The sequence below is a fragment of the Panthera pardus genome, unplaced genomic scaffold, assembly GCF_024362965.1.
Source record: "Panthera pardus isolate Hobbes unplaced genomic scaffold, ASM2436296v1 HiC_scaffold_24, whole genome shotgun sequence".
NCBI classification, from domain to species: domain Eukaryota; kingdom Metazoa; phylum Chordata; class Mammalia; order Carnivora; family Felidae; genus Panthera; species Panthera pardus.
In genome coordinates this window covers 9,798,771-9,820,670 of record NW_026526810.1, presented here as the reverse complement: position 1 = coordinate 9,820,670, position 21,900 = coordinate 9,798,771, and the positions used below count along the sequence as shown (strand labels likewise).

Sequence of the window (21,900 nt, the reverse complement as noted above, 5' to 3'; positions counted from 1 at the left end):
TAGGGCTCAACAGAAAGGGCAGGTGCCTGGCTGTGTCAAGCAGCCCTTCCCTGTCGGGCTCGGACTCGCAGGGCAGGGCCAACGCAGCCAAGTGTGCTAAAACAAAGGACCAGGCTGGTCGCAGCTCCATGTGGGAACACGTCTGGGTCCTTAGTAGAAATAAGAGAGCCACTGAGAAGTCCAGAAAGGGGCTTATTAGCATTCACAGCCAGCCTTGGAGAAGAGGGAAACGGTGCGGGGCAGGTGGCTTGTCAGACACTCGGAGGGAAAGGACGTCCGTCCCTGTCACTCACAGATGTACCTTTCGCCCCAGGTGAAAGTGACGTCCTGCACTTCACCTCTACGACCACGTGGAAGAACCGCATCATCATAACCTGGCACCGGTACCGGCCCCCTGACTACAGGGACCTCATCAGCTTCACCGTCTACTACAAGGAGGCGTGAGTTTCTGCGTGGGCAGGGCTGTGGGTGGGGAAGCCCGTGCTCCACCCTCCCCACCCTCCCTGGCTGTCACGTGACATCCATCACCGCGGCGACAGCCACAACACTACGGTGTCGGCTTGGGGCCTTTCGTTCTCCGGTGGGTAGTTAGAGGGGTTGGCATAAAATAACTCCAAAGAGCAAAGTTTGTTTTTTAGAGGATTAGGCTAGTCCAGACATCCATTAACTGGGGTAGAGGATGTGCCCGCCAAGCCATACCCCAGGAGCACCTGCACCGTGCAGGATGCTCAGCTTCCCTGGAGGGGACCCCCAGACCGATCTGTCCGCTTATTCCTGTCCCTCTACCCACGGGCCCTTCCCAAGGCACCGTCCTCTGCTCTAGGTCATGAGCCCTCCGAACTAGGGATGGAAAAGGGAGAGAGACTGACCTCCATGTTTTGAACCTCTCATGATTTCTCCCAGCATCTGTGGAGGCTTTGTGCCTTCAGGGGACACCTGCCGCAGCAGCCACGATGTCCTCCTCCAGACGGAAGCTCTTGTTGGGTCTCCCTCTTCCTTCCTTTGCCTCTTGTCCAAGTGCTTCCCCAGCCTGCTTAATCACCCTCCTTACCCGGCTCCCACTGTGATGTCGTAGGTCTCTTTCCCCAGTGATTGGCTTCCCCGGGGCTGGAACCAGAGCCACTAATGGCAGTATCTGGCCCCCTTTCCCCTGCCGGAGCCAGAGTCCTAGGGAGGGTCATAGCAGTGGAGAAAGCAGGTCTCGGGATTATTACGCATTCAGCATATTTACACGTGGGAGTCACTCATGGCCTTCCATTGTGACCACACAGAGGGGTATGTGAGTAAGGTACTTAAGCCGTCCCAACTGTTTGTGAACAAATTTGATTTCCGAAGCTGTATTTTAGACGCGGTTTTTCTGTAGTAAAAGTCCTTTTTCTCCAAAAGTTATTTTTCATCAGTAGCTGATGTTTGCATTAAATGATTACACTTGTTTTTTTTTAATGGTGAAAAGTGCCACAATTGGAAGAGAGAAAAATAGCATTTGCATATATTCTTTTTTTTTAATTTTTTAACATTTTTATTTTTTTTTAATTTTTTTTTTTAATGTTTATTTATTTTTGAGACAAAGAAAGACAGAGCATGAGCAGGGGAGGGGCAGAGAGAGAGGGAGGCACAGAAGCTGAAGCAGGCTCCAGGCTCTGAGCTGTCAGCACAGAGCCCGATGCAGGGCTCAAACTCACGAACTGTGAGATCATGACCTGAGCCGAAGTCGGACGCTTAACCGACTGAGCCACCCAGGTGCCCCTAACATTTTTATTTTTGAGAGACAGAGAGAGAAGGGTGTGAGCAGGGGAGGGGCAAGGAAAGAGGGAGGCACCGAATCTGAAACAAGCTCCAGACTCTGAGCTATCAGCACAGAGCCCGATTCGGGGCTCGAACTCATGGACGTGAGATTATGACCTGAGCCGAAGTTGGATGCTTAACCAACTGAACCATCCAGGTGCCCCTGTATTCTTTTTTTTTTCAATGTTTATTTATTTTTGAGAGACAGAGCGTGAGTGGGGGAAGGGCAGAAAGAGAGAGGGAGACACAGAATCCAAAGCAGGCTCCAGGCTCTGAGCTGTCGGCAGAGTCCGACACGGGGCTTGAACCCACAAACCGTGAGATCCTGGCCTGAGCCGAAGTCGGATGCTTAACCGACTGAGCCCCCCAGGCGCCCCAACATTTGCATATATTCTTAGGGAGCAGTGTCTGCAATCCCAGTAACAATTAGAACTTACCCTTCCTGAGGCAGCGGCTGCAGTTCTATCGGGCGTTTGTAACCACGGTGAAACCTGGGACCAGTTGCTTCATTTTCTTCTTCTATAAAAATCCAATTGATTATTTTATTTAGAATTCCTGTTACAGAAAGGGTGACACACTCGGCCCCTGGGCAAGGCTTCTGAGCGCCTCGATGGCAGGGACCGAAACCTTTCTCTGAGCTTCACCCGTTGTCTTTCAGACCTTTTAAAAACGTCACGGAGTATGATGGCCAGGATGCCTGTGGCTCCAACAGCTGGAACATGGTAGATGTGGACCTCCCTCCCAACAAGGACGTCGAGCCTGGCATTTTACTGCATGGACTAAAGCCTTGGACGCAGTATGCTGTTTACGTCAAGGCGGTGACCCTCACCATGGTGGAGAATGACCATATCCGCGGGGCCAAGAGTGAAATCTTGTACATTCGCACCAATGCTTCAGGTATCCATGCACCATCCATGCCACATTTTTCATGAGCTCACTGTGCTTGTTTATCACAGGAACCGGTCAGCAGACCAGCAACGAGCGTGCCTATAGTTTTTCTCTACCTTGGACCAGTCTGTCTTTTATGTGCCTTTCTTATCAATAGATAATGCTGTATCCTTTCTTTTCCTGGTCCCAAAACCCTAGGCTCCTCTGGTCCATTTTTCAGATTCAGTAGTGCCTTCCATCACTCACCTGCCCTGTGCCGGTGAGCCCAGGTCCTCCAGGGTGCTGGCTTGGTTTTTTTGGACGACCCAGCCGGGATCCAACCCCCTATAGCTTACCCTTCTTGTTTATTTTCCCTTTTTTTTTTTTTAAGTTTATTTTGAGAGAGAGAGAGAGAGAGAGCGAGCAGGGAAAGGGCAGAAAGACAGGGAGAGAGAGAGAATCCCAAGCAGGCTCCACGCTGTCAGTGCAGAGCCCAATGCAGGGCTCAATCCCACAAACCACAAGATGGTGACCTGAGCTGAAGTCAGGACTCAGACGCTCAACTGACTGAACCACCCAGGCACCCCCTCTTGTTTATTTTCATAGTTGAACCTCCATGCTGATTTGGTGTTCCGGGACTTTCACATGGCTCGTTGGTTTTTTGTCTTCATTCTGTAGGGACAAGGGTTCCAAGGAGGTAGATAAAATTTGGAAAACGTCAGACAGAGTATGTTGTGAACATTCCAAGTATTCACTGGTGAAAATGCTCCTCCTTTCTTTGTCTTCATTTCCTTAACCACCTCATTTCTCAACTCCAGGATCTGGAAGTAATGAAAGGAAACGTTTGTGCATGTTAGCCAAGCATATAAAACCGGCTTTGAAGTAGGAAAATGCACATCATTTCTAAAGACAATGATACATATTCTTGGATGGGAGCTGTTTTTTAAAACACCCATAAGGTAGCACAAAATATGCTGAAATGGCAGAGAGGGTGAGGGAAAGCATTGATGGCGAAGACTTTTGGCTCATGCATTGCCTGCTTTCTCCTCCCTTCCCCTGCTCCATCTCTAGGATCCCGTAAGGGGTCGCAATCATGTCACAGACCCTGAAGTGTTTAGAGAAATAAATCTGGCACAGGCTTCTGATCCTGGGTGTGGGGCAGTGTGGCAGAGATTCAAAGGCAACAAGACAAGTTATTCTTCTTAAGGTTTGGAAGTCATTTATCGTGGACAGCTCGGGAAAAATAAGAATCTTTCCTCATTATGACAAATACTTAAGAAACCTATTCCCTTTCCCCATAGATGGAAAACTAAGCACCATACAAATTGAGCCACTTCCCTACATTTTGGCCCCTGTCCTTACAAATGGTAGGGACAGAGGGGAAACCTGGTCCTTTGCCTCTGCTTTTTTGTGACACTTATCATTGAAACATCTGGGGTAAGCTGTTTTTTCTTGAAATACTTGATTTTGGAAACCTGAAAATGGCTGAGCATTCAGTGGTTATGTTTCTCCTGAAAAAGCTGGCACTAGTCACGACTTTTCCCCAAAGCATCATTCCAGACAGGTGTTCAGAACCTTGTGTATCATATTACGGGCTTTGAAGTACCCGTAAGGTCTTTGCCCCTTTGAAATTTTAAAGCGGCTTGGATGACGATGTTGTTTAAGTGACATACAGTAGAGAGTTCTCTTGCATTTGGGAAAACCCATGAAAATCGGTGTTTTCTTGTGAACCCAAGGAAAGTAAGATTTCAGTGGTCCTGGGATGCGTTTGCCCTTCATACACAAGACACCTCTGAGTTTGGGTTTGGGTTTGGGTTTGGGTTTGGGTTTGGGAGACAATAGTAAATAAAACTTTACCAGATTATTATGCTTTGCCTATAAATCGATGTTCTTTGGCTGATAACAGTCCAATGTTTGCAGTCAGGGCTCTGTGTGTATTTGAGTTTGCAGACTGCTTCTCCTACTCCTGTCTCAGTCATTCCACTGAATGTGGTTATAGAATTGAGAGACGTGCGGGCCCTCTATCTCCACGCTTCTCACACACACTCCAGCCGTTTCCTACTTCCTCTCTCATTTTGGCATCTTGCCATGTTTATCAGAGCTCCAAAATCTCAGATGAAACGTAAGTCAGTCCGTTTCACCTCTTACAAAACTGCCAGAGTCCAACACTTTGGAGAATGGCAGTTGCAACCCATGAGAAAGACACGGTGCTCCAAGTAGATTTGAAGTCACCCACTGTAACCCTGGTGTGGCCCCCACAACCCTGTCTCCATTTGCAGCTCGGCCCTGTTTGTTTCCACAGAGGTGACCTGAGGATAGAGACCGTACAGAGAAGCGATGGCGTTTAAATTCATACGATTTCAAAACAGGGTTCTGTTTTCATGTCACGCGTCCGCGCCCTCTCCTTCTCTGGGCCACCCCCACGGCTTCTGGTTGGTTTGCGGTGAGTTCCTGACGGCCTTTGTTCCTCTTTCCAGTTCCTTCCATTCCCCTGGATGTTCTTTCGGCATCAAACTCCTCTTCTCAGCTCATCGTGAAGTGGAACCCGCCGTCCCTGCCCAACGGCAACCTGAGTTACTACATCGTGAGGTGGCAGCGGCAGCCCCAGGACAGCTACCTTTACCGCCACAACTACTGCTCCAAAGGTGAGGACGGAGGGTGGGGGGACCCGCAGCCCAGCCCCCGTCGTCTGAGCGACCCCGTGAAGCTGGCTCCGTTCTCCATTAAAGGCGCTGACAGCCACCAATGTCTGTGACTTGGCTTTCATTTCGGCTCCTGTTGGCCCTCTCTCTCCCGAGCAGACAAAATCCCCATCAGGAAGTATGCCGATGGCACCATTGACGTCGAGGAGGTGACCGAGAACCCCAAGACCGAAGTGTGCGGCGGAGAGAAGGGGCCTTGCTGTGCCTGCCCCAAAACCGAGGCCGAGAAGCAGGCGGAGAAGGAGGAGGCTGAGTACCGCAAAGTCTTCGAGAACTTCCTGCACAACTCCATCTTTGTGCCCAGGTACCGGCGTCCTTTGAAAACGTCCCCAGGCTGGCGCTCCCCAGGCGGGTTCTGTTGCTTTCTCTCCAGCGGGGTGGTTTGCAGAACCCCAGAGCCGTCAAGGGGGAAACAACAAAGCAAGGTGTCCATTTGGTTGAGTGGAGGGCCTGTGGAAGCCGGGTCGCCCTGGAGGGAAGGGGAGGGGGCCGAGGGCTCAGGCTGTCGGGGGCCGTTTGCGTGATGATGCCGCTGCCTCAGCCACACAGCCTCCCGCAGAGGGCAGATGGGCTCCCTTGGCTGTGGGGACAGGGAAGGGCACTCTGCAAGGCGTAGGGGAGAGCCCCTCTGGCCCATCCCACTTCTCCCTGCTGCCTCTTGAGCCTGGCTAAGGAGGAGTGACTCAAGAGGCAGAAAACCAGAGTGAGCTTTGAAAGGGGTCCAACTTCACGAGGGCGCCTGGGTGGCTTAGTCGGTTAAGCGTCTGACTTCAGCTCAGGTCGTTCATGAGTTCGAGCCCCTGCATCGGGCTCTCTGCTATCAACGTGGAGCCTGCTAGGGATCCTCTGCCTCCCCTCCCTGCTCCCCCCACTGGCTGTGTCTCTCTCTCTTTCAAAAATAAATAACCATTAAAAAATGAAAAATTTGGGGTTTTTTTTAACAATTTTATTTTACCACACTAAAAAATAGTATAAAAAAAGTGGAGGGGAGTCCAGCAGGGTAGCCCTGTGATGTCTGTGAAAGAGATGGAAACAGAGTAGTGGTCCTCGTCTCCCTCTTTCTCCTGAAAGTTTATAGTGTGGGGGTACCTGGGTGGCTTAATCGGTTGAGCGTTCAGCTGCGGCTCAGGCCATGATCCCACGGTTTGTGAGTTCAAGCCCCATGTCGGGCTCTGTGCTGACAGCATAGAACCTGCTTCGGACCCTCTCCCTCACTCTCTGCCCCTCCCCCACTCATTCTGTCCCTCTCTGTCTCTCTCTCTCTGTCTCTTTCTGTGTCTCTCCTCACTCTCTCCTCTCTTTTTCAAAAATAAATAAACATTAAAAGAAATTTTTAAGAAGATCATAAAGTGGAGTTTGCCTCCTGCCTGAAATGTGGACATTGAAACTGGATTCAGACCAGTGCTGCTCCTGTGAGCTGCAGGTTCCTCGGTCCCCATAGTGCCCCAGCCTCCAGCCCCCTGCCAAGCATGTTCTCAGATCACTGTTCTTCCTGCCACCGACCCTGAGAGGCACCAGAAGCCTGTGGCTTCTGTTTATTCTGTAATTACCTTGCCCTTAAAGGCTTACTTAGGTTGTGTCAATAAAGTTGCTTTTACAGTGATTTTCTCTGTCAAGTGACCTTCCTAATGTTTGTGTAATAGTCAAAGATAGCCATCTTGCTTTGAAAAATCATGAAAATATGAAATAAAGACCTTTTAGAGTGCAGGCATCCTTTCCTTTTCAGAAGGAAGCCCTTTGTCGCTTAGTGGCTGTCTGCCCCTCCTGTGCCCTCTAGGGAGTTGTGAGAGCCCACGGTGGGTCCTCTTGCCCCGCTGCAGATGCTCCGATTTGCCTGGTAGATTATGGGGCTGCGGTTCAGGTGCTAATCCACGTTGTCTGTATGTCACGCGTAGTTCCAAGAATAAGAACGTTTGAGGAGCTCAAAGATGAGAAACTCGAATTCAGGCTTAGCGACTTCTCCAGCAGCCTAATTAATTAACAGTCTATTTGGGAGCTGGCCCCCTCTTGCCACACACCAGGGTTCCTGCCCTTGGTGACATTGCCTCTCAACATGGGCCATCTCCCCCATGCCAGCAGAGGCTCAGCTAGTGTCCCTTCCTGTGGACACAGAAGAGGGTGAATTGAGAGTGTCCCAAACAGGCTGGGCAGGAGTTCTCTTGTTTATTCTCCAGCAAAAGCTATCGGCTATGTTGCTGTCCCACTGACCTGCCAGAAGCTCAGGTTGTGAGTCCAGGCTTTGGGAAAGTTTTGCTAAAGGGCCCCGAGCTTTCAGTTTGTAGTTTCAAGGCAGTACTTTTTTTTTTTTTCCCCCTCATTAGATGTGAAACACAAGATCGGGCAATGTGAAAGCAGAGTTGTGGTTGACACAGATACGATTAATGCATCGTGCTTGTGTTGTTGAATTCAAAACTAAGTTTCTCCCGTGCCGGATTCCCCCTGATGAATGCCTGCACCCTGACATTCTCTCTCTCCTAGGACAAGTCTGACCTGCTAGTCTGTCTTCTCATAGGAGGAATATAAATACCATATTTGCTTTTGGTGAGCAGCCCCAATTTATAAGAACTTCATTTTTTTTTTCAATGCCTCCTCCCGAGGGCATAAATCTGATGTCCACACAATTTGCAATAGAATTCGGGTAGAAGGAATAGTCTGTGTGGCAGAATGACTGAATCATCAAGGAAGGTTTTCTGTTTTAGAACTAAATTATCCAAAGATGATTTTTATTTCTTTTAATTCATTCTAAGAACAATCTATTGGGTGGGGGTGGGGGGGGGTGCTAAAACCAGTCAAGTTAGATTTAGTATGTTACATATTGTCCAGTGTGTCCCGTATGGTTTGAAGGTTTGAAGTAGAATGGACAATAGAGTTTATAAAGTGCTTTCTGGAGTCAGTATTCGGTGGTGAATGCCTTTTATTGACCACTGCCTTCATTTTTTTTTTAAAGTTTATTTATTTATTTTGAGAGAGAGAGGGAACATGATCAGGGGAGGGATAGAGAGAAGGAGAGACAGAATCCCAAGCAGGCTCTGTGCCATCACCGCAGAGCCTGACTCCAGGCTTGAACCCACGAACCACAAGATCACAACCTGAGCTGAGATCAAGAGTCAGATGCTTAACCAACTGAGCCACCCAGGCTCCCCTGCCTTCATTTTTTAAATCACATAGTTGGGTTTCAGTAGCAAACGTTGGCAGGTGTTGAAGAGTGAAAGATTTTCCAATGGAGTAGGTTACGTGATGGAGTGGGAGTGGTTTGGAAAGGGGACGGTGATGCTGTCGGTCACACCATTTGGAAATGTGGCTGTTTACAAAGAATCATGGGCATGCCATTCTGCTTGTGCCATACCTGGTCTTCCTGATAATGTCCCATGTGGCCTCCCTTCCCCCAGTCCCTAACTTGGTGCCATTAGTAAGAGCTCTGCAGTCTCCAAAAGTGTGGTGTTTAGAAATCAGCTTGACTGAACTTCATGGTGTAATCCCAGGTAAATGGGGATGGGCTGCAGGAGGGGTTTGGGCACAGGATTATTTGCAGTGGATTAAGCCCAGGCAACTTCTTTCTTACAGATGTAATTGGGTGTTGTGTTGGTTTTATGTGTTGCATTGGTTTTGAAGAGAATGTAGGACGTTAGTTCTGGTAGGTTCAAAAAAGGTCTCCCTAGTAATTAACGTAGTTTCTTGTGTCCTTCTGTTCCAGGAAGGTTGGCTGGTGTGCAGGTTGTGAGGACAGGAGATTATCCGCCTCGTTTCCTAATCTTTCCTCCCCCAGTATTATGAAAGTAAATGCAGTGGGGCCATGAGTACACAGCCTGACCCCGAGGTTCTCTGCCTGGCGGAAGGAGTCTATCTGGGTTGAACAGTTCGTGTTTGGGTGGGGCCTAGTGGGTCACTGCACAAGAGTGGTGATGGCGTTTGGGCCGGGCGGACTGGGGAGCCAGAGGCCCTTTCCCCAAGCGCCCTGCTTTTCCTTTCCAAGTTTTTCACTTCATGGCAAATAAGGACCCACAGGAAGCCTGCTGCATGGCAGTGAGAGCATGAATGGCTTCCCAGGTGCCCTGTCTCCCTGTGGGCCTTCCGCTTTCTCCCCTACATGAGAACTGATGAGCATTCCTGTCTTCTGTTCTTTCTCCTTGCCTTGGACTCTTAGTTTTCTTCCAGATGAGATTTGTTCTGTTTGCTCCCCGCCCTTTGCCCGTGCACAGGATAAGTGATGCCTGCTGACAGCCTCCGTATGGAACGGACAGCACCCTCTTCCCCACCGTTTCCGGTGGCTGACCTGAGGGTGGCTGTTTCTTGTCTGGGTGTTTACTTTCATGTTCTGTTGCTGTTGGTTCCTGTAAACGCTAGGAGCTTCTTTTTAAGGCTTTTTGGGGGAGGGGTGCCTGGGTGGCTCAGTCAGCTAAGCGTCCCACTTCAGCTCAGGGCATAATCTTGTGGCTCATGAGCCCCGTGTTTTGTTCTGGCTGACAGCTCAGAGCCTGGAGCCTGCCTCAGATTCTGTGTCCCCCTCTCTCTCTGCCTGACCCTCCCTCCCTCCCTCCCTCTCTCTCTTTCTCTCTCTCTCTCTCTCTCTCTCTTTCTCAAAAATAAACACTAAGGTTTCTTGGGAGAGCCCAAAACCATTTTTTTCATACCACCCCCCCCCCCCCCACCCTGCAACGCCAGCTGCTTGGACCGTTCGTCTGCCCTTTGGGGTGTAGACATTCTTTTCTTTTGATTTGTCTTTTGGTGTCCTGTGCTTTGTGTAGCTGTTGTTCTAAGCCCTAGTCAAGTCCATGGCGGTGACTCTGCCCCTGTTAAAGCAGAGCCTTGGAGAGGCCATAGGAGGTCACTGCTGAGTGGGAGGCAAAACCAGGCTGGAAAGACCTCCAGGAGTGTGAGAAATAGAGACAATGGAGTCTCAGAGGAAGAGGGGGTTCAGCGGGAGCCCCAGAGGGAAGGGTCAGGGGGTCCAAGCAAGGGCTCGCTGCCTGGTATCTTTATTTCCACAGTCAAAGGGGGCAGGCGAAGCCACCACCACAGGCCTTTGAACCCCCTCTGCCCCCTCCCACCTCACCCCCTAATAAACCTTAGTGTGGCCAGCAAGTTGGTCACTGTTAATGTTTAACCATAAGGTCTGTGGACCAAGGAGCATGGACATTGTGATGAAACAGCCAGGATACTGCAGAGCCAGGAATGGCTGAGACCTTTGTTTGTCTCTAGGTACAGTTGAGTCACTACTCTGGGAGCCAGGGGGGCAGTTTGTGTGCCGATTCTGAGGTTTGCAGAGTAGAGAAAGCAAAATAAATAACGGAGGAAATCCCCATATTACTTGTTGGTTCTCATCCAAAGGGGCTGAATAGTTCCTTTCATCCAAAGTGAAGATTTTTCTTTTCTTTCCGGTACTCTAACCCAAGTCATAGAAAGGACCAAAGAGGCAGAAGCACTTACCAGCCAAGTTTCTCTCTTCCTGACAGACCTGAAAGGAAGCGGAGAGATGTCACACAAGTCACCAACACCACCATGTCCAGCCGAAGCAGGAACATCACGGTGGCAGACACCTATAATATCACAGACCCCGAAGAGCTCGAGACAGAATACCCTTTCTTTGAGAGCAGAGTGGATAACAAGGAGAGAACTGTGATCTCCAACCTCCGGCCTTTCACTTTGTACCGCATTGACATCCACAGCTGTAACCACGAGGCTGAGAAGCTGGGCTGCAGCGCCTCCAACTTTGTCTTTGCAAGAACCATGCCTGCAGGTACAGTGTGATCCGACTCGCCCCGCTCCTGACTCACTCACAGCCCAGTGGAGAAGCCTGTGTTTTGTGGACAGAGTCGAACACCCCGGGCGATGACCCTTAGTCTCCATCCTGCTCATTAAAGAACGGTGGTCATGTAGGCAAGCATGGTAGACCAGGAGCTCAGGGAAGGGAGTCTGTCTGCTCCTAATGACATCGCCTCCATCCCAGCCTGTCTATACAAAGTACTCAGGAACAGGGAGCTCCCTTCAGGGTCAACTCTCTTCCTCCCCCTTGGTGCCTCGTGCATTCCCGCGGCCCTTTTCCCCATCTGTGCACAGGGAAATTTGCGCGGTCCCTCCTGAGTTCTGGGGTCCGGTGGAATCAGTTAACTGCCTTGACTCAGAGTGACTGTCGCTTCTCAAGGTCAACCGCTGGAGTAGCCTTTAGTCCTCCTATTTGGTCTTTGCGTTCCCCTTGGAAGTTAGAAGCTGCCTGTTACTCAGACTGCCATCCATCTTTAAGGACAGGGGGCGCCTGGATGGCTCAGTCAGTTACGCATCTGACTCTTGATTTCAGCTCAGGTCTTAATCTCACAGTTCATGAGATTGAGCCCCATGTCCGGCTCTGCACTGACAATACAGAGCCTGCTTGGGATTTTCTCTTTCTGCATTTCTCTCTCAAAATAGGTAAATAAGTTTCTTAAAAAAGGAGAGGTGAACTGCCCAGTTCTCTTTCCTGCCAGGACAGCAGGTGGTAGAAGGAGCCCAGAGTACTGGAGTCTAGCAGGGGGGCCCGGTCCTGGGGCTCACATGCAGCACGTCTCGAAGCAGCTGTCAGCCTCCCTGGCCTCAGTTTCCCCACCCTTCCAGGAGAGCCCCAGAGCAGCTCATTTCTCAGAGCCTTCGCCAGCTGTAACTTGCAGTGACTCCTGCTCACCACTTGCCTTACTGCTTTAGCAAGAGAGCAAACGCCCAGCCTTCCCTGGCGGCTGGAGGAGTTGATGGTGGCTGTGAGGGCTGGGTCCCAGCACGAGCTTCCCAGCGGCTTCCTCAACAGGCCCGGCTTGCAGGCCGTCCTTCATGCCCGCGTAAAAAAGATGCGTTTGCCTTATGCAGATGCAGACTCGGAAGGGTCTGCGTCGCGGCCTGGAGGCTTGCTGCTGCCTCCTCTGCTTGCAAGGCGCCTTTTTGATGCTGCTTCTGTTCTGCAGCATCGCATAGGTTCCTTTCTCCAGAGATAGCAGGCTTTTTTCGGGGGGCGGGGAGTCTGAGGGGAGGGAAGGGACTGTGGCATCTTGAGCCCCACAGGTCATTAGATTGCTTGGGTTCCAAAGCCGGTGCAACATGTGAGCACCAGCTTCGGAGGAACCTGTGTGGCCACCGCCCTCAGCCCTGCAGGCACAGCCTGGGGGGAGGGGATTCTTAGGTTAGCCTGCACCCCACCCCCGCCGAGGGGTACCCGAATCTGACCTTCTCGCTTGTTTAAATTGTTGCGCAGAAGGAGCAGACGACATTCCTGGGCCGGTGACCTGGGAGTCAAGGCCTGAAAACTCCATCTTTTTAAAGTGGCCGGAACCTGAGAATCCCAATGGACTGATTCTAATGTATGAAATAAAATATGGATCACAAATCGAGGTAAGCGTGGGGCGGTGGTCCGTACCTGGCTATGCTTCCATTCCAGTCGATGGCACAGGTCGCCTCCCGGTTAGCCGAGGACTTAACCCCATAACCCACAGAGACAAGTCAGCGAGGATTTAGGTCTTTCTGCTGCCCTGCACTCTGCCCAGAGCACTCAGAATATGCGAGGAGGTGGGCTTGTTTTCGCCCTTAAGAAACTATCCCCCTTGCAGAAAGCGATCTTCTGGCACAGAATAGATTGGTTTCAGTAACCCTTAATCTTTCTGCAGCTCTTTTTGATTACAAAGAAAGAAAGAAAGAAAAGTTCGTTTAGAACTTGGGTGTGTGTATGGTCACTGGAAGACGGCCATTCAACACTGGGTTCCTTTCCTGTTCTTGCACATCGGGATCACTGTTGGGTGGGATGTGAGACACTGGGTAGCAAGAGGCACCCATTTCTCACGTGCTCGTGGGGAGTTGGCACCTATGTTTTTTTCCCCCAGGATCAGCGGGAATGTGTATCCAGACAGGAGTACCGGAAGTATGGAGGCGCCAAGCTTAACCGGCTCAACCCGGGGAACTATACGGCCCGGATCCAGGCCACCTCTCTCTCTGGAAATGGGTCGTGGACGGATCCCGTGTTCTTCTACGTCCCCGCCAAAAGTAAGGCTTGTGGAGGGAGTAGCTGGGAACCCCAAAAGCAGGCTGGGCCGGGACCAGGGAAGCCTGGGCTGTCGGGCCCTCTGACTTTCTGATTCCATGTTGGAGCCGAGTTGGGCACATCTCAGAAGGGTCGTGCTTCTGCCAGCAACTCGTTTGGGAGCTCCAGCTGGGCTGCCGCTGCTGTTGAGGGTTCCTACCTCTCTTGTGGGGCAGGGAGAGGGTCAAAGCCCCTTTCCAGGGAGGCCTTTTGAGGGGGCCTTTGCTTCCAACGTGTTTAATGTCCAAAGCATTTTTACAAAGTGCTGAGTTGACCATTCTGCCCCTTGTCCAGTTAGGGCTGCTAGTTAGGTCTCAGATTCAGGACTTCGAATCCTAAAGGGTGACAGAAATCTGGGGGCCTCCAGTCCAGCCTGTTCAGGAGAGGAGTCCTTGTGGTAGCATCACAGGCCTTGTCCCCTTCCCTGCCTGCCAGTAAACTACAGATGTACTTTGAAAGCACAAACACATGCAGAATGTGCCCAGTGTTCGCTGGCTGGCACCCAGACTGGGCCATGTTGTGATTTTATGCTCAAACCGTTGACAAGACAGAATTCTTAGAAGGCCGTTCTAGACAAGGATTTCAGATTTTAAAACTGAGTTTTGTAAAATGTGTAGGTACACCAAGGGCCCTATGGTTGGTTCACCAAGAAAATGCAGTATTTTCTGTGGTGACATAAATATTCCTTATCATTTCCATATTGAGTTTCTCTTTCTAATTAGGAACCCGGTTTTTTTTTAAGATTATTTCACGTTCAGTTATTGGGGTCAAATTTGGCATAACACTGCTCCTTACTGCCCCACATAGAAGCACAGACCCACCTTGCTTACTGGTGCTACTTTTGGGTCCAGTGGATGGTCCCCACCTCCCTGGTCCCTCCTAGTATCCACCTCTGTGCTGCCCTGATTTGCTGTCTGAGGTTTTTATTTTTATTTTTTTTTAATTTTTTAATGTTTTATTTATTTTTGACAGACAGAAGGCGAGCGGAAGAGAGGCAGAGAGAGAGGGAGACACAGAATCTAAAATAGGTTCTGGGCTCTGAGCTGTCAGCACAGAGCCCCATGCGGGGCTTGAACTTATAAGCCATGAGATCATGACCTGAGCCAAAGTTGGACGCCACTCAGGCGCCCCGAGTTTTTAAGTTCTGGACTTCAGCCATTCCGGCAGTCCACCTGGTTAGTGCCTAATAGCCAAAGACAGGTATTTGAAAATCCTAATAGTACAAATATCAGAAGAAGAATGGAGTGAATAGAACTGCAGACCTCAAGGTAGCATTTTTATGAGCCTGGCCCTGTGCCTGAGTTCAAGTTTTAGGGGTAAACAGATAGCTGAGGCAGGTTATTCCATCAACTAAAGTAGTCTGAACTCCCCATGGGGTCCACTTACCCTGCTCTTACCAGTGTGCCTGTGCCACCCAGTCCAGTGCTAGAACCTTCACCATAGTTCTGTCTAGAGTAGCATCTAGCTTCCTCTTCTCCCCTCCCCTCTCCTCATCCCTTAGGAACAAGAGCCTCGGTTTAGGGGTCGGTCGAGCATCAGGCTGCGACCTTTGAAATAGCAGCTCTGACTTACCTTCAGAGAAGTCGAGGCCCTCTGTGCCATGGCTACCCCATCTTTAACCCCGTGAGCGCTAGGTTCCCACTGGAAACCGGGAGTCCCTCTGATGGACTCTTTCCAGCAGAAGTTGACATCTACTGCAGGAAAATTAAATCTGCATGCCCGCTTTGCTGCTGGGAGGTTTGTCCTCATGTCAGACAAGACTCTCCTGTCCTAGTGCAGTGTCTCTTCCTCCTGTTTAATCCTCAGAGGAGACAGAAGCTTTACAAAAAGGCTTTCTGGCAACTGCTGTCCTTTAAGGAGCCCTTCATGTGCTTGAAAACTATTAAATTACTCTCCAGACTTTTCTTCTCCAGACTAAATAATCTCTGGTCTTTTGGCCCTTTCTTGTAGCCCCAGTCTCAGAGACCAATTTTCTACCCGTCTAATCATTTTGTTCTTCTCTGGCTGTGTTCCCGTTTGTCCACGTCCCCGTTGAAATGTGGGACTCAGAAAGAACACGGTACAGCCTGACCGGTAGTATCAGTGATACAAATATAAGAAATAGTCCTCAGGAAGAAAAACTAAAACCCTACTGGCTTCCCAAAGGCAGTGATAACTTGAGAGTATTTTCAAGAATTGGAAAATGCAGGAGACTGAATCCATTTCTGAGAGCTATCTGATAAAAAATGTCTTTAACTTTTTTTTTTATTTTAGAGCATGAGCAGGGGGAGGGGGGCAGAGAGAGAGAGAGAGAGAGAGAGAGAGGGAGAGAATCTTAAGCAGGCTCCATGCTCAGCGCAGAGCCCAACACCAGGCTCAATTCCATGACCTCAGGATCATGAGCTGAAATCAAGAGTCGGACACTCACCCGACTGAGCCACCCAGATGCCCCCAAAATGTCTTTAATTTTAAAAGCACAATAGCTTGGGGCTCCTGGGTAGCTCAGTCAGTTAAGCATCGAACTTTGGCTCAGGTCATGGTCTCACTGTTGTGAGTTCAAGCCCCGCGTCAGGCTCTGTGCTGACAGCTCAGAGCCTGGAGCCTGCTTCGGGTTCTGTGTCTCCCTCTCTGTCTGCCCCTCCCCTGCTCGCGTACCTCAAACTCAAACCAAAATCACAGCTGCTACCCTCCGAGTATCTCTCTGGCCTCTGTTCCCAAGGTCAGTGAGTGGCACCATAATCCATGCCCCACCCAAGCCTGGACCGTTACAGCCATTCCCCACCTTTTCTTTCTCCCCAGCCACCCACTTCTCATTCAGCAACCCCCACCCCCCGCCCCCTGTCACACTGATTTAGCCTCTCGTGTGCGACTGAAATCCAACCCCTGTTGCCACCACTTCAGGTGCTTGCTTTTTGGGGCAGCTCTGAGCTGTGGGTACAGGAAGCGTGTACCCTCCCAATCCCAGGACCATGGCTTACCTGCTCCCTGTGTGACCCTTGGGGAGTTCAGGTCACCTCTGGGAGTCTTCTTCTATAGAAAAGGACCAGTGGTCTCTTTGTGAGGTCTGGGCTAGATAACGCAGCACAAACCAAGGTCCCTGCCCCCTGGCCCAGCCCCTCCAGGACCCGCAGTGCCTCCTCCATGCTGCCAGCCCGCTGCAGGCTGGCCTCACGCACAGCCATCTCTCCAGACACACATCTGATCGGTTCACTGCGGGGCCTGAGAGCTCACACTGGCTGCCTTTCATCTGCAGAATGAGGTTCAAACTGCTCAGCTTGAACAGGCCCCTTGGGAACCAGTCTCCAGTATCCTTTCCAGCCGTTCCTCTGCACTTGGAAGGCTTCCCCTGGCTCCCTTCTCGCCTCTCCCTTCCTCTCTGCATCCCTGCAGTGTGTACAGCCCACTTTTTTCGGTTCTTGTGCTACCTGTGGACACACTCATCTCCCGCATCCAGGAGAATCTTCCAGAGCATGCGTCAGCATCCCCAGTGTCCAGCCTGGCTCCTGTCATATGAGGGCTGGTGACAGTGGGGAGCAGGTGTTTCGGTCAAGCTTGTAATTAGACCCAAACATTTAGGGAGAATTCAGAGCAATTTCGGCAAGGGGTGCCATCGAGTTAGTTGTGGTTTTTGGGGGGGGGTTTTGTTTTGTTTTTTGTTTTCTTTTTAATTGTCTGTGAAACTGTCTTAACAGATAAAGTTCAAGGCACCCAGGTGGCTCAGTCAAATGTCTGACTCTTGACTTCAGCTCAGGTCATGATCTCACAGTTCATGGGAGCCAGCCCCGAGTTGGTCTCTGCACTGACAGTGAGGAGCCTGCCTGGGATTCTGTCTCTCCCTTTCTCTCTACCCCCCTCCTGCTCACACACACGCACTTTCTCTGTCTCTTTCTCTCAAAATAAATAAACATTTGAAAAAATTATCTTAGGGGAAAAAAAGGGGGCACCTGGGTGGCTCAGTTGGTTAAGCATCCGACTTCGGTTCAGGTCATGATCTTATAGTTCGTGGGTTCAAGCCCCACATCGGGCTGTGTACTGACAGCTCAGAACCTGGAGCCTGCTTCGGATTCTGTGTCTTTCTCTCCATGCCCCTCCCTGGCTTGCGTTCTGTCTCTCTCTCTCTCTCTCTCTCAAAAATAAACATTAAAAAAAATTCTTCTTAAATAAAAACAAGCATCAGTACCACTTGAGCACTATTTATGTAAAACTCTATTCATTTTATTTTAGCAAATTTATTTATATATATATGTATGTATACATATACGTATGTATACATTAACAGTCATTGAATTGCATACAAATATTATTTCACTTGAGCCCACCATTTGAACTATTATTTCAGAATACACTGTACTTTTTAAAAAAATATTTACTTATTTTTAGTAGAAAGATAGCACATGAGTGGGGGAAGGGCAGAGAGAGGGGGACAGAAGATCTGAAGCAGGCTCTGTACTGACAGCAGAGAGCCTGATGTGGAGCTTCAAACTCACAAACCATGAGATCATGACCTGAGCCAAAGTCAGACGCTTAACCACTTGAGCTCAACACCCGGGTGCCCCGGGAATACACTGTACTTCAAAAATGACTATACTCCTCAGTACACACTTATTTTATCTCCACCCCCACTGCCCCCCCAGATAACTCAGGGGTTTTTGCCGTGTCCTATCCAATACCATTTACCTTCAGAATTCCTAGTTTGTGATAGGGCAGTCAAGGAATTTTGGGGGATTTTTTTTTTTCATATTTCCAGCTTAAAAAAAAAAAAAAGAGGACCAGCTTGTTCACCCAGTGATATTTTATCATTTCCCTTGTCTCGGCAGTAACATATGAAAATTTCATCCACCTGATCATCGCTCTGCCTGTTGCCGTCCTGCTGATAGTGGGGGGACTGGTTATCATGTTGTACGTCTTCCACAGAAAAAGGTGAGAGCCTCCGGGAAAAGCTCAGACACTTTTTGTGGCTGTGCGCTCTGATGATTTGAACCTGAGTTCAGGTACGCGATTTGAGGATTTTGAGGAAATACCCCATGGGTCGGGAAACCTGATTTTCCAATCAGTGCTCTTCACAGGAAAAGGGAACGTTTCCTAACGAGTCAGTGACAACAGAAAATATATCTCGGGCCGGTAGGGTTTGTCCCCTTGCTGGTTGCACCCTCAGATACCGCTGCTTATGCAGAGATTTTCCAAACCCAGTGTCCCAGCCTTTTCTATCCAGTAGACCTTTCAATTTCCAATGAAGTAAAGAAACAGTTGTTTGTTTTTGGTTTTTTGTTTTTTTCTTAATTTGGGGGAGAGCAAAAGTAGGGGAGTGGCAGAGAGAGGAGGGCAGACAGAGGAACTGAAGTGGGCTCTGTGTGGACAGCGCAGAACCAGAGGTGGGGCTTGAACTCATGAACCATGAGATCATGACCCTGAGCCAAAGTCGGACGCCCAATCGACGGAGCCACCCGGCGCCCCAAGAAACAAATGTTTCTTACGAGGCTTTCATCCAAGACCACTGAGGAAGCCCAGAGCTCTGTTAGCAGATGTCTTCGGCCCCAGGCAGATGGGGGAGTGTAGGTGAGGGTCTGCAGGCAGTAGGTGCCCCTTGCTCCCTTCCTCCTGATACTTAAAACAGGATAAATAAAGCTGATAGAGCAAAGATGAGATGTGTGCACGTCGGGTTTTTTTTAACCTGAATTTTTTCCTTCTTACAGAAATAACAGCAGGCTGGGGAATGGAGTGCTGTATGCTTCGGTGAACCCAGAGTACTTCAGTGCCGCAGATGGTAAGCAGCTAAGCTCCGGGCACTGCCTGGACCCAGTCAGGTCCCAGACTGGGGAGCTTTCAGGAGTGCGGCTAATTTAGGGAGAAGAGGTTTGCGTCATTTGACGTAACTTTGGCTTCAAATACGTCGTCATTAACACTTTCTTTAAATTTTTATTATTTTTTTTAAGTTAATTTATTTTGAGAGAGAGAGAAAGAGCGAGTAGGGGAGGGGCAGAGGGAGGGGGAGAGAGAGAGAGAGAGAGAGAGAGAGAGAGAGAGAATCCCAAGCAGGCTCTGAGCTGTCAGCGCAGAGCTCATCGCAGGGCTTGAACTCACAAACCGTGAGATCGTGACCTGAGCCAAAGTCAGACGCTTACTGGACTGAGTCACCCAGGTGCCCCGCCCCCTTTCTCTTTTAAATCAAAGTTTTTAGCAGTTCACTGAATATGTCGAAAATTCTGGGACTGTATGGAATGCCCCCAAAGAAAAACAGTCTTCAGAGACAACTGGTCACCACAGTTGTCAATTTACTTAATTGCCTGAGATTTTATGCTAGGATGACAAAAGTTGTTTAATTGTTGACATCTAGTCAGAGGATACGCTGCAGCTGACCAAATAGTTCCTTTAAACCTGTTTCAGCCTGAGTTTCGTATCGCTATGATGGTCTTTGATCACTCATGGCTTCTCTGCATTTTTCTGTCTTGGAGTTTTTCTGCTCATTCCCTCCTGACCAGGCTCCTATGACTTATACCCTCACGGCCCATTCACATACCCTTGGGTAATAACTCATGAGGTCCATTTAGTTAAGTGACTGAGGTCTGACTTGGCAGTTGGGTTCTATTCGATGGTTATTTCGTTTTTTCCTTATTTACTGTCTCTTCTCCCTATTGTGCTTGAATCCAAACCTTTATAAGTCCAGGCCGGGCACTGGTCCTGGGGTCTAGTGATACTGGCACTTGCTGGGGGCTTTTACGAACGCTGTTCCCTTTGATCCCTGTGTCCCGGTAAGGTGGCTTTTCTTATGCCCGCCTGTCTGTAGGTGAGGCGCTGAGGGTCAGAGGACACATGTGCATAACTAGGTGGTTGAGAAGTCAGGATGACATGGTCTCTGGCATCTTGTCGACCGCAGGGAAGCTGACCCACAGGAGGAGCTGGCTTGGGTCCACCAGATAAGCCAATGAGTACATGAATTCAGGGAGGTGTGTTTAGAAACAGTGTGTGCCTCCTTCTTGCTTCAGGTGAAGTGAAAGTTGGTGTGCAGAACGTGTGAAATGGAGTTGTGATTATTCTGATCGATTACCCTGAGTAAATGGAAAACATAAGAAAACACACTGACGCTTTAAAAGCACTATATAAATGTGTAAAGTTGTTATGATTTCTCTAATAATTTCTAATTCAGTTCTGTTTACAGCAAAGCCGATCAACAGCAGCCTCCCCTGAATGGGAATCAAGTGCAGAATAAGGACATTCTTCCTGATTCTATAGATGTCTCACAAAGTTGTATTTTTTAATGTCTTTATTTTATTTTTATTTTGAGAAAGAACGAACAGAGGAGGGGCAGAGAGAGAGAGGGAGAGAGAATCTCAAGCAGGCTCCACACTGTCAGCACAGAGCCTGATGCAGGGCTTGACCCCGTGAACTGTGAGATTGTGACCTGAGCCGAAATCAAGAGTGGGACGCCTAAACAACTAAGCCAGCCAGGTGCCCCACAAAGCTGTACTTTTAATAGGCATGTAGGTATGTGTGTACATATACATACACATGTACACACACACATATTTCTATACTCCTTTATGTAATGTATGTGTGTATATAAGACATAGAGAACATTCTGGAAGGATACACACCAAATTTAAAATAGTAGTTACTTGTGGAAAGTATCTTTTTCTTTATTAAAAAAAAAGCAAAAAGATTTTTATGCATTGCTTATATAATTAATAGCTTTTTTTTTTTTTAAGTCAGATAAGGTAAGGAGTCATCACACACTTAATGGAATTTATGAGGGAAATGCAAGGCCACTTTCCTTCTCTGTAGAGGTGGAATAAGGCTATTCCAGAGAATTTGCTCTGCTTTGAAATAAAGCACAGAAGACTGGCATTTTGTCATTTTGACTATGAAGTGTCCAGGAAGCTTAGAAAGAGCATTAATACAATAATATCAGACTCTAAGGGTGATTTGAATGCAAATTTTATATCTTTCCAGAACTACTTTCATAATATGCCTTGATTCGCCTTTAAAAATAAAATAAAAACCCAACACACTGTCACCCAGGCCAACAACAGGTAGGAACACGGTCACCTCATTTGAACTTAATTTATTCGGCCATTTGACAAGCACCTTATAGCTAGTCTCCTCGAGGGGCGACAAAATGACATTGCAGTTCGAAAATGCTTTAAAAACTTCTTTCTCCAGAAGCTATTCTGCACGTCACCATTCTCCAGAATATACCGAAAATCCCCTCTAGGGAAGTGCTGATAACATTGTGCACATAACCCGTTGCCGGCTGGCGGGGCTTAGGACCTGCTGGCTCGAGTCAGAGCTGCTGGGTTGAATTTAGAGAAAGAGATTGCAAGTATTGACTTCAGGGACCTCCCAAGGAAGGAATGGGATTGGTTTTAACTCCGTGTTTTATGGTGTGCTACAGAGTTAATTCTGATTAAAAGCAAGCCCGGATTTTCGGAGATAAACGGATACAGGCGGTTTCTCTTTATACTTTCTGAGGGGTATCGTGAAGAGTCTTATCTACTGGCTTGTCTTACATACTTTCTCTCCTAAGCAAGCCTCAGC

At 49.0% G+C, this 21,900-nt stretch overlaps 1 protein-coding gene across 2 annotated transcripts in view; it reads left to right on the top strand.

The window, feature by feature from the left end:
• The window catches only part of IGF1R (insulin like growth factor 1 receptor), a 300,234-nt gene that overhangs the window by 250,369 nt on the left and 27,965 nt on the right, over nt 1–21,900 (top strand). For both annotated transcript variants that reach the window (XM_019460140.2, XM_053888755.1), the window contains 9 exons: nt 314–440; nt 2,444–2,682; nt 5,130–5,297; nt 5,454–5,658; nt 10,808–11,091; nt 12,571–12,707; nt 13,193–13,352; nt 18,186–18,288; nt 19,062–19,132. In XM_019460140.2, coding sequence (XP_019315685.1) covers nt 314–440; nt 2,444–2,682; nt 5,130–5,297; nt 5,454–5,658; nt 10,808–11,091; nt 12,571–12,707; nt 13,193–13,352; nt 18,186–18,288; nt 19,062–19,132 — 1,494 coding nt within the window. The remainder of the gene's footprint in view (nt 1–313; nt 441–2,443; nt 2,683–5,129; nt 5,298–5,453; nt 5,659–10,807; nt 11,092–12,570; nt 12,708–13,192; nt 13,353–18,185; nt 18,289–19,061; nt 19,133–21,900) is intronic.